The sequence below is a fragment of the Peromyscus maniculatus genome, chromosome 7, assembly GCF_049852395.1.
Source record: "Peromyscus maniculatus bairdii isolate BWxNUB_F1_BW_parent chromosome 7, HU_Pman_BW_mat_3.1, whole genome shotgun sequence".
NCBI lineage: Eukaryota > Metazoa > Chordata > Mammalia > Rodentia > Cricetidae > Peromyscus > Peromyscus maniculatus.
Window position 1 is genome coordinate 117,624,957 of NC_134858.1, and position 11,701 is coordinate 117,636,657.

General features: G+C 48.2%; 1 protein-coding gene across 8 annotated transcripts in view; it reads left to right on the plus strand.

The window, feature by feature from the left end:
• Positions 1-11,701, plus strand: part of Wdr48 (WD repeat domain 48) — a 38,545-nt gene that overhangs the window by 24,939 nt on the left and 1,905 nt on the right. For 5 of the 8 annotated variants that reach the window (XM_042282019.2, XM_076577362.1, XM_076577358.1 and 2 more), the window contains 7 exons: positions 3,394-3,501; positions 3,781-3,877; positions 4,869-4,964; positions 6,494-6,599; positions 7,356-7,443; positions 9,513-9,589; positions 11,035-11,224. In XM_042282019.2, the coding sequence (XP_042137953.1) occupies positions 3,394-3,501; positions 3,781-3,877; positions 4,869-4,964; positions 6,494-6,599; positions 7,356-7,443; positions 9,513-9,589; positions 11,035-11,224 (762 nt within the window). Of the gene's footprint in view, positions 1-3,393; positions 3,502-3,780; positions 3,878-4,868; positions 4,965-6,493; positions 6,600-7,355; positions 7,444-8,077; positions 8,114-9,512; positions 9,590-11,034; positions 11,225-11,701 lie in introns of all 8 variants that reach the window. The other 3 variants (XM_042282017.2, XM_042282020.2, XM_076577359.1) reach the window with 1 other exon arrangement.

The following is an 11,701-nucleotide window of genomic DNA, read 5'->3' on the forward strand; positions in this document are numbered from 1 at the left end:
CTTTTCCTTCTTTGTACATGATAATCAAGATTTATTTATTTGCAGTAATACTTTATTTGGGGGTGGATACTTTAAAGGATGATGTGGTAGTTTACCTTTTTAAGCACTTAAACCATTTCCCTGGTTACTATGTTATAAGTTGTATCAACGGCTTCCTTTCTTGAACAGGATCCATCGGAGTTCTCACCCCTTATGACACTGGCATTTTGGACTAGATAATTCATTGAGTGCAGAGAGAGCTTTCTGTCCTGTCCTTTCTTTACAAAAGGGCCCATGGTAACTGGGTGGATCCAGAGAAACCTCAGTTGCTCACCAGCAAAACTGCTCGATTCCTCCCTGGCTGCCCTGTCCTCACCCCAGTGTGGCCGTAGGTCCTGCTGCCCTGCGTGACTCTCCACGGTCCCAGGAGTCCTGTCAAACTAGCATCTCTAAGGCAGAGCTGGTAGTCGTCTGCGTGTGGTTCTGTCATGCACTCTTGGTCTGGCTAGCTGCTCTCGGAACCCTGCTGTCTGAATGGGACATAGTTCTGCTTGGGTGGAGCTCTCAGCTAGTATGCACAATTGGTATCTCTGTAAACAGCTTCCCATATCCAGATAGTGAACCTTGAGAGTTTTGAAGTCACATGATCTGGTATACTAAACCTAAGAGGATAAGAAGTCAAGGAAGCCTGGGGACATGGAGGAATCGGCAGAGCTGTGTTCTAGTTTGTAGCCAGTGATCTGCTAGACTTATCCGAACCTGTGCCTTCATCCCCGAAATGGCTTTCATCCATTTCCTGGTGATGACAAAGACATATTCCAGAGCCATGCAGCATAGGGATCTGCTACAGCAAAATGGGTGGGAAACAGGATGAAAAGAAAGAAAGTGGAGAATATGAAGGGAAGGAAAATGGGAAGATGAGTCCTGGGTTTCTGTTGTGGATGGAAGTGGTAGAGGTGGAAGATAGCAGCCCCGCCATGGGGATCAGGTGGTGGATGTGAGTTTGTCTTGGTGGGCAGATAGCTGTGCAGTCCACTGGGGAGGCTGAAGCACCAGGCCAGATAAAACAACACAGCAAGCCAGGCGGTGGTGCACGCCTTAAATCCCAGCACTCGGGAGGCAGGGGCAGGTGGATCTCTGAGTTCAAGGCCAGCCTGGGCTACAGAGTGAGATCCAGGACAGCCTGTGTCACACAGAGAAACCCTGTCTCAAAACCAGGAAAAAATAAACAACAACAAAAAAACTACAGCAGCCCTCAGCATGGGGATTATAGGTGATGTCATGGAATATGTCAAGATTTCTAAGAAATATGACCAAGAAAAAAATAAACTGGGCCATCATTCTTATCAGGGACCTTAGAAGAAAGCCACCAGTGTATGACAGAGATGAGTAAGGAAACCAGGAGCCAATGACAGCTCAAGGACAAGTGGGGGCTTCAGAAAGGAACTGAGTTCATAGAAGATGCTTGAGTCACGAGCATGGTGGTCTCTGGGGCCAGCCCTCTAGGCAGCAGCCAGTGGGTTCAGTGTACCTGCAGTGAAGAAAGGACCATCTTCTTCAAGTCCTGGACTGCAGGGGTGGAGCACGGAGAGAAGGGCTAGTGGGCAAGTGTAGGAGCAAGACAGCCTAGGAAAGGCTGGGTTTGCTTTGGCTGTGTTTTTTGTGTTCAGGTGTGTTTAGGGTGGGAGAATTTTAGCCTGTTTTAACTACTCCTGAAGAGAATCCAATGGAGGTAAGGAAATGGTCAAAGATACACAAGTTTCCAGCCAGGCAGTGGTGCATACCTTTAATCCCAGCACTTGGGAGGCAGAGGCAGGCAGATCTCTGTTTTTGAGGCCAGCTTGATCTACAGAGTGAGTTCCAGGACAGCCAGGACTACACAGAGAAACCTTGTGTGTGTTGGGGGGGGGGGGGGGGAGGGCCGCGGACACGACGACATGACACAACAGACAAGCTACACACGTTTCCAGGAAGGGAGGATCAGAACACGAGCAAAAGGCAGCTTTTTCTTGCACTGGAAGAAAGACAGAAGGGGTTTCTGTCCAGGCTTGCTTATGCACTTCCAAATAGCATGAACAGTCTAGTTGTGGCTGGAGACTTTATGGTGGCAGATACAGTGCAGGTCTGAGGGGCAGCAGGTCATTTATGTCCTCCATGTGGATTTTGATGTAGCTCAGATGAGGGTAAGAACTTGAGATAACTGTATTGGAATGGAGCCAGGGCTTGGGTTTCCAGAGAGCAAAAGAGAATGGTCTGGGGACAGGGTGCTGGCCAGCATCAAGAAATGTGTGTGCAGTGTCGTGAATGGCATGGGCTCATGGGAAATAGGAGTTCCCTGTGGCTTGAGTATGTTATGGTGGTGTAAGCTCTCCTTGGGACACTGGGAGCAGTGGGATGTGGAGAGTCTATGCATGCCTGCCTGTGAGCAGATGGCCATGTTGATGTTGAGCTGAGCATTCAGGAGAGACACTTAGTATTGGGGTTCAGCACTGGAGAGTGCGACAGCTGGAAGCCACTCTAGCACCAGAGGATGTTCAAGGCATAGCTTGAGGAAGTACATACATTTTTAGAATGAGAAGTGACCAGAAGTCTTTTTTTTTTTTTTTTTTTTAAGGTTTTTTAAATTTTATATATATGAGGGTTTTGCTTTCATGAATGTACCATGTGTGTGCCTGGTGCCCACAGAGGTCAGAAGAGGTAATCAGATATCCTGGAACTGGAGTTATGGATCTTTCTGAGCATCCATGTGTGTGCTGGGAATTGAACTTGGATCTTCCGCAAGAACAAGTGCTCTTAACCACTGAGCCATGTCTCCAGCCCTAGAAGTCTTAAGATGGTCAGGGAAGCAAAGCTCTCAGTTCCTTATGGGTCAGCTGTTGTCTGAAAGAAACTTCACACTCTTTAAGCAAGCATTCCTGACATGTTGTTTGGTGACTTTTCTTCCCTTTGCTTTGAATTTTACCTGATAGTGCTTCTAGGTGAATGTGAAGGCAGTTTAGTATTAGCAGAATTAAATTACAGCCCCACCCCCTGGAAAAGATTATTTTCAATTTCAAAAAAAATTAAGAATTTTTTTTATGTGTGAGCATTTGCTTGCATGTATGTCTGTGTACCACGTGTGTGCCTGGTGCCCAGGGAGATCAAAAGAAGACACTAGATCCCTGGACATAGAGTCATGGATGGTTGTGAGCCGGATGGGTGCTGGCAACTGAACCCAGGTTCTCTTGAAGAGCAACAAGTGCTCTTCACTGAGCCATCTCTCCAGCTCATTATTTTAAAATGTACTAGCAGTAGCTATTTAGAGGCCTTAGGATAAAACTTGAGAATTATTTAAGCCAGTGTGAGATGTGGAGGAGTGAAGTGTCAGTCAGGGAGTCTGTTACTTCATGCTGACTGTTGTGCTTCCTTGTGCAGGCATGCAAAGTGGAGGATTTGGGCAAAGTGGACTTTGAAGACGAAATTAAGAAAAGATTTAAAATGGTGTATGTTCCAAATTGGTTCTCAGTAGATCTAAAAACAGGGGTGAGTTATCAATCAATAACTGTGTGATTTTGGATAATTGAAAATCCCTAGCATGCCCTAACTGTTCTTACAGAGGTTGATGTTTTTAAGTATGTGCAATTGCTTTTTCCCTCACATTAGTAAACTATCATTTAAGCCTTTGGCACTTGGGTAAAGTAAGCCATAGCTGCATTGATTCCCAGGAAGCATGGCTTAATGCGTTAGTCTAGTGTGCGGATGCATGCAAGTTCAGCTGCTGTAGAAAGGAGTGAGGACCACTGACGTTGTTGCCTCTGACAGATGCTGACGATTACTCTGGATGAAAGTGACTGCTTTGCTGCCTGGGTTTCTGCAAAAGATGCTGGCTTCAGCAGTCCCGACGGGTCAGACCCAAAATGTGAGTTAAGTGTCTTCCGTTGAAGAAGGTGGATCTGGGCAGGGATTGCTGGCTAGTCATCTTTGTAAGTGTCCCCCTTTTTGGTTGTGGTTTGGTTTGGTTTTTTGTTTCTTGTTTTTTTTTTTTGAGACAGGGCTTCTCTGTGTAGCCTTGGCTGTCCTAGAACTCACTCTGTAAACCACACTGGCCTTGAACTCACAGAGATTAGCCTGCCTCTGCCTCCCGATTGCTGGGATTGAAAGTGTGCGCCTCCACCGCCTGGCTCATGATGACACTTAGGGAATCTTCACTCGGCGTTCTTGTAAGAATCTGATGTGGAAGTCACCATGTGTATACGTGTCGTGTTGCTGACCTCAGGAGAGCTCCCTGCAGATAGCGTCGTGTTATTTGTTTCTGAAGAATAGTAAGCTAGGCATAATGGCTCATGCTTGTAATCCCAGCACTCGGGATGCTGAGGCAGGAGAATCGCATGGGTTCCAGGGCAGCCTTAGTTTAGCTACAGTGTAAACCCTGTCTTTACAAAAAGGAAAGAAAAAAGTGACTGCTGAAGAGCAATGTAGAGTTTCTTCTGCATCATCATTTCGGATTTGAGATCAGGTGCTGAGACTTGCCTGTCTCTGGTCCTGGGTTAGGAGCCTAAGCATGTGCACCCCAGCATGATGGCACATGCCCTGTCATCCCTGTACTTGGGAGTAGGAAGAAAGATGAGGAGTCAAAAGCCAGGCTGAACTCAACAAAGAAAAGAAAAGAGAATTTAATGTCCGCTCGGACAGTGCCACTTCAAAGCCACCAGGCTTGTGCATAGAGCCCTAGGCACTCACATGCAGGCCCCTCCCCTAAGAGCCTGCCTCTGCCTTTGGTGTCTAGCTGCCGTCTTCATAGCCTGCTCCTGCCCTATGGCTGTGCTCCTCCAGCATCAGCTGTGACATCGAACATTGATCTTCCTCGTCTTAGGTCGCAAACTCTCCCTGTTTCTCCTGTTGACTTGCAGTGAACTTAGGAGGCCTTCTACTGCAGGCACTTCTGGAGTACTGGCCGAGAACACATGTGACTCCCATGGATGAAGAGGAGAATGACGTGAACCATGGTAAGTGTGTGTGTGTTCAGAAAAGCAAGCCTTGACACAGTGTGCTGAAGTGTGACGTGGTATGCGCAGTTAATTGTCTCCTTTCTGCACCTAAGTGAGAATGTCCAGTGAATTGAGACAGCTGCAGGAGATGAGACCACTGTGGGGTGTGGCTCTCACAGGTGAAAGGAGCCCCGTGTTTGATAGTCAGACAGAAACTTGCCGTGTGGTGGTGGTGCACACCTTTAATCCTGCAAAATAACCAAAACCCACCCACCACCCCCCAGAAGAGACAAAACAGAAACATAACCAGCTACCTCTGTACAGGGGTGGTTAAGATACCTGTTGTTTGGGGAGTTTTTTGTTATTTGGTTTGGTTTTTCAAGACAGGGTTTCTCTGTGTAGCTCTGGCTATCTGGAACTCACTCTGTAGACCAGGCTGGCCTCGAACTCACAGAGATCCACCTGCCTCTGCCTCCCAAATCCTGGGATTAAATGTGTGCGTCACCACCGCTGCCTGGCAAGACACCTATTTATAAATCCTGTTCCTCTCCCTTTGTCTTTTTTGAGACAGGTGTCTTGTAGTCCAGGCTGGCCCACAGTTGCCATAGCCACAGTTGCCATAGCTCCTCCCACCTCTGTCCCAAGTGCTGGGATGACGGGGTGCCACTGCGCTCCAGTTTACAGGGCGCTGGAGACCAGCAGGGTACGTGCATGCAGGGCAGGCAGGCACTGGGTCAGCCACATTTATCTTGTATTAAAACCCTCCAGAGGGGGCTCTATTTCACAGTGGGTAGCATGCTGGACTTCTGGTAAAAACCTCTGAAATACAGCCAATATAAAGTAAGAATTCTTATTTTTAGGAATTTAATGTTTGTTTTTTACCTTTTACTACTTTTTTTAATATTTTAAAAAAATGTATATGTGTGTGCCACCTGCGGGCATGCATGTGAAAGCCAGACAAGGGCATCAGATCCCCTGGGGCTGTACAGGCAGCGTGTGTACTGGGGACTGAACTCAGGTCCTCTGGAAGAGCAGCCCGTCTTATCTGTGAGTGTCTTTCACCTGTTTTTCTAACTCAGGCTGAGTAACAGCATTTTTAATTTAAATTTTTCTAGATTTTTTTTTGGGGGGGGGGGGACAGGGTTTCTCTGTAGTTCTGGTGCTGCCTGTCCTAGATCCTGCTCTGTAGACCAGGCTGGCCTTGAACTCACAGACATCTGCCTGGCTCTTAGATTTATTTTTAATTTGATGTGTATCAGTGTTTTCCAGCTTGTATATGTATGTGCAACACTTGTATACCCAGTGCCCATGGAGACCAGGAGTGCTGGGTCCCCTGGAACTGGAGTTACAGATGGTTGTGAACCACTGTGTGGTTGCTGGTGACTAAACCCAGGTCCTCTGGAAGAGTAGTCAGTGTTCCTAACCACTGAGCCATCTCTCCAGCCCCAGGATGTTTTATTTTTAGAAGGTTGGAATGTTGACAGCCTGTTGTGACCGGTGTTTACAAGCTGTGATCTCAGCACTAATGGCCTGCCTGTCTTTCCTAGTGAGTGGGGAGCAGGAGAGCAGAGTCCAGAAGGGAAATGGGTATTTCCAAGTGCCCCCCCACACCCCTGTGATCTTTGGTGAAGCTGGAGGTCGCACACTGTTCAGGTACGAATGAGAAGGACCAGAGGCCCTGCCTGAGAAAGGCCTTGCCTAACAGACCAACCCTCTTGCTAGGAAGTGCTGGCCCAGACATGAACAGTGTGTCACTAACTTCTAAAATTGTCCTTGATATAGTTCAATGCCTGGTGTGAGCTCAGATCTAGAAGGGCCAAGGCAAGATTCACGGTCCCTCCCTTCCCCTCAGATGCCTGCCTCCAGGCAGGATCTCTGCTGGTACTGCCAGGGGCAGAGATCATATAGCGTTACAGCAGTCCCCGCCCACAGGGGACCAGACCAGATAGGCTGGGCTGTTCCTGGGACCTGTTGGCTCCACCTGGGCTGCCGGGAAATCCTCTCTGGATCCTCCAAGAAAGGCAAGCTGCTGTAGCTCACCCCAGCTTCCAGCCCCGCTGTAGTGGAGCTGGGCAAGTGTTAGCAGTATCACATAGCTGTCAGCAGTGAGGGGGACGTTTGCCCTGCCCCCGAGTGCAGACTCTGTGCCTGTGTGATGGGCCCTGAGTGTTGGAGCCCAACTAGACCCTCACTGCGGGCCAAGTCCTGCCGTGAGCCACGGCACTGGCTAGGCCCTCTGCCGAGTGCTCCCTCTGGTGACCCAGGGCTCAGAAGCAACTTCATCAGGGCCCAAGTCTCCCTGCCCTGCTGTCACCTCTGCCGTGGTCCTCAGTGAGCACTGTGAGGTCCCCTCCTCTGGTGTCCCTTGCTTGTCGTGACACTGACTGCCTGATGGTACCTTGTGTCTAGGCTGCTCTGCCGGGATTCCGGGGGGGAGACGGAGGCGATGCTTCTCAATGAGACGGTACCACAATGGGTAATTGACATCACTGTGGATGTAAGTGTCCTCCACTCCCACTTTGCCCTTTCACTTTTCCCAGATCGTGACCTTAAGGACTGCCTTAGACAGCACAGTCTTAAACTGTAACAAAAGTCGCCTGCCAGGTAGAAGCCCCTCTGCTTTCCTGAAGTTCCCAAGTTGCAGATGCACTTGATAATTGTTTACATATCAGTATTTGTCGGGTTTCAGTTGTAACGATAATATATGCTATTCTATAAGATAGTTGGTGTTTGGAGTGGAGTGCCCACCTCTTACCATCCACCCTCCCCACCCTCCACCCCGCCCTCCTCCCGGAGGGAGCACCTTTATGTTGACGCGGCCTTTGCTACTCTTCACTACACGAGGAGCGTATATTATCTGTGTGCATGTGCAAGTGTGTAGCTCGTCTTATTCTGCACAAGATCTCTACAGTGTTGTGCAACTTTTTTATTTAGATATGTCTCGGACATGTGCTCGTGCCTGTGCTTATGGACTGTTCCCTTAAATGACCGCACCCTATTCTGCTGTGTTTGTATAGCGTTCTTTATTTGATCAGCCCCTTAGTAATGGGCTCGGGTTGTTTCCAATGTTTTCTATTGCAAACAGTGCTGCAGTGAACGTCCTTGTACATGTATCTTTGTGTACTTTTTAGGATAAATTCCTAGAAGTGGAATTGCTGGATCAAAGGGTATGCACATTTTAAATTTTGATAATGCCAAATTGCCCTTCACAAAGGCAATTTACTTCTGAACCAACAGTGTATGAATGCCCAGTTCCCACAGCCACACCCAACCGGACACTTCACCTTTGCTACATGATAGGCAGATACTGTCTGATGACTTTGATGTGGAATTTCCTTTACTCGTGGTGAGGTTAAGAGTCTTTTCATACTGGCCTTTGTCTCTGTCACCTGCCTGCTGGTGTGCTTGCCGCTCCTCTACGGCTCGTCCGTCTCACTGACTGTAGGTGGCCTTCCGTTCCTATTAACCTGACTCCTCCTCCGTGCCCTCATTAAACGTCTACTTTGTTCAAGGTTCTTTCCCAGGTATAATCAATTGCTCTCCATGGTCTGAGTTCCGTGTTTGGTTAGGTCTCCTAACCCAGAATGGAGGTGGCGCAAGCCTCCTTGGCTGAGCTTGTCCCACTTTGTCATTTTCTTGCCTGCCCCTTTAATCTGTTACTTGTTCTTGTGTTTGGTGTGAGGTGAGACTCTAACTTTCTCCAGAGAACTAAGCAGTGTGCCAGTGCAGCCTCTGGAGTCTGACCTGTCTACTAATTGAAACGCTGTCTTTACTGTGCACTAAATTCATGTAGACACTTTCTTATGTCCTCTTGACTAGTTTGTGTATTCCTAAAGCCATATGAAAAGGGATTTAATCTCTTAAAGCTTTAGAAAATTTATTTCCTACCCCAGATACACCACCCCAAGAACTTAGAGCCAATGTGACACCTGGTGGGTATTCTGTGGCCTTCCTTGTCCAAGCTTCCCATAAACCACTGCTTCCTTTTGAGTGTAGAACTCTCCCAAATGCATTACTGACCTTACGGCATGGCTTATGCCCTGAGAAAGCTGACCAGGTGATTTCAGTCGTCTTTGAGAATGGGGATTTTCTTCATGGTAGACCTCCCTCTGTCAGAGGGAGGTAGGAGGGGAGCCCAATGCCTCTCCGCTGGGTGATGGTCCACCCGTGCAGCAGGTGAAGGCTCCAGGGCTCTCGACACCCAGGCTTCTGGTTAGGCCCTCAGTCATCAGCACCAGTGTTCTGGTTTATACAGCTTCAGATGTTAGGTTTGTTCTCTTGTAATGCCTTGTACAACAATTTCAGAAAAGCCATGCCACAAAGACTATTTTTGGCACTGATATTACATATAATTTGTCTTCATCTATTCTTATTATAAACTAAACATCATACTTGCTGATAAATTTTCTCTTAAGGCACACTTCAGTTGATAACTTACTATAAATTACATTAAAAGTCATTTGATTGTAAAAATAGTTATTTGCAAATCATGTTTTCCTGTTGACAGCATTTTAGTTTTATCAGCTAATAGAAACTATTATACCTCTTAAACTTTTAATATTTCAGAAAAATATGCCCAAATTCAACAAAATTCCTTTCTACCTCCAACCTCATGCATCTTCAGGAGCAAAAACTTTAAAAAAGTAAGTAACTGTTGCGCTTCCTCATTCCAGTCACTGCAGCCGCCTCTGTCCTTCTGGCCCCTCTGTAATAAGGGGACGGGTGCTAAGTCAGAGAGGCTGCTTATTGTGGAGCTTGTCTCCTGTCACAGTCTAGCCTAGCCCATAATTGCCGACTCGTGCCTTGGTAGTTCCTGGTAGTGCCTAGTGAGTTCCAGGCTAGCCGAGACTCCATAGCAAGACCTAGGAAGCTGTGTGTGGTGGCACACGCCTGTAATCCCAGTTCTTAGGAGGTGGACAGAGGGGATCAGTTCAAGGCCATGTGAGAGAGACCCTGTCTCTAAGCCACACAGTTCCATTCAGGACAACACCTGTGTACAGTAGCTGCTTTTATGCTTACACTTGGGGACAATGAGAGTGGGAAAATAACCCGCTTCTGAGAAGAGCTTTCCAGGAGGTTTCTAGAAGGAATCACCTGAACACGGACGGACGGGTGGACTGCCCAGAGACCCAGTTCCCAAGCAGGAGTAGGCTCAAGAGACCAGAGATGGGCATGGGGTGCATGTTCTCACACACAGGGTGGAGTAGGAAGACAGGGTTGAAGCGTCAGGACCTGAATTTGAATGTCAGGTCGTAGAGCCATGCCATAGCACCAGAAATTCCTGATAGGTAGACGTGGCTCCGAGAGAGGCTTACGGCAGAGAAGTTGAGGTCTAGCAAGGAAGTCTGAACTGTTATTGGTACGTATATGCTAGCAAGTGAAGCCAGCAGGGCGGTTACTGTCAGGGGATTCCCAAGCTCACACAGAGGGACCAGTGGCCAGCCAGACACTTGAGGAGTGACCACCATGAGGCTAAGTGTTCTGTTCCGTCTGTGCCTCCGCCTGCTCCAACACTCCCCTCCACACGCACACACTGGGTCACTTTATAGCAAGCTGGAGACATCACTTCAAGTAGATTCAGTGACAACCTCAGGGTCCATGAAGAGGTTAAACCTTAGCTGTGAGGTTTGATGATGGTTGACTGATAGCAGAGATGAGCACTTAGAAGAAAGGGACTTTAGTTGTATGATTTAGGACAAACCAGCCGCTGGGTCTGTGGTCTGGAGCAGGCTGTGGATTAATGTCTAGCCTGGGGTGTCCGTTGTCTGCATCTGGTTGAAGGCACAGCAGTGGGAAGTAACCCTGAGCCCTGGGTAGTTAATTGGTGGGTCTGCCCGGGTCTGCCCTCCCTTCAGGCGAGTACTTGAAGGAATAAAATGCAGGTAGCTATTGCGTGTACATGAGTGCTGGAAGGGCACCCTAGGAACTCTTCTGACAGCCCTCAGCTGGGTCAGGGCAGTGACTAAAAACATGTATTGATTGTCAGGATTGATTTTCAATGTCTCTGTGACATTTATCTTTAGATGTTGACACGGTGAAAAATAGTAAGATTTTTCGTGATGTCAAAACATGTCATTGTCTTTTCTAGAGACAGACTCTCTGCCAGTGACATGCTGCAGGTCCGGAAGGTAATGGAACATGTCTATGAGAAGATCATCAACCTGGATAATGAGTCTCAAACCACTAGTTCTTCTAATAACGAAAAGCCAGAGCAGGAGAAGGAGGAGGATATTGCCGTGTTGGCAGAGGAGAAAATTGAACTTCTGTGCCAGGACCAGGTGAGTGGGCCTGAAGAGCATAGCTTTGTCTCCCTGCAGAGGTACTCAGAAAGTCACCTAACGTGTGCTCAGATTCTCAAGCTGTTGGCCTCCAGGGGCATCGGCTTTCAGAGGCTCAAGAGCCCAGTGTCTTTTGGAAAGGCTCTTCAGCACACCCGAAGCTCCTCTCCAGCTGAGGGAGAGGCTCAGGAAGAGGACACAGATTTACAGATGCCCACAGTAGGCCTGTGCCTGCTTACCAGAGGCAAGGCCATCTTGATTTGCAGGATGTTCTCCTTCACGTTAAAGAATTTGGAGTGTGGGTGGGTGGAGAAGAGATGGAATTGCCACTGAGGTCACAGCGTGTCCTCAGGCAGGGCCGAGCCGTCACTGCTGGTGGAGCGGCAGAGGCACACACTTCAGATTCCGTGTGGAAGCACACCAGGCCCCTCGGCACGGCACGGGGGAGCAAGCCGGGCCGCCTGGAGGAGCATGGTT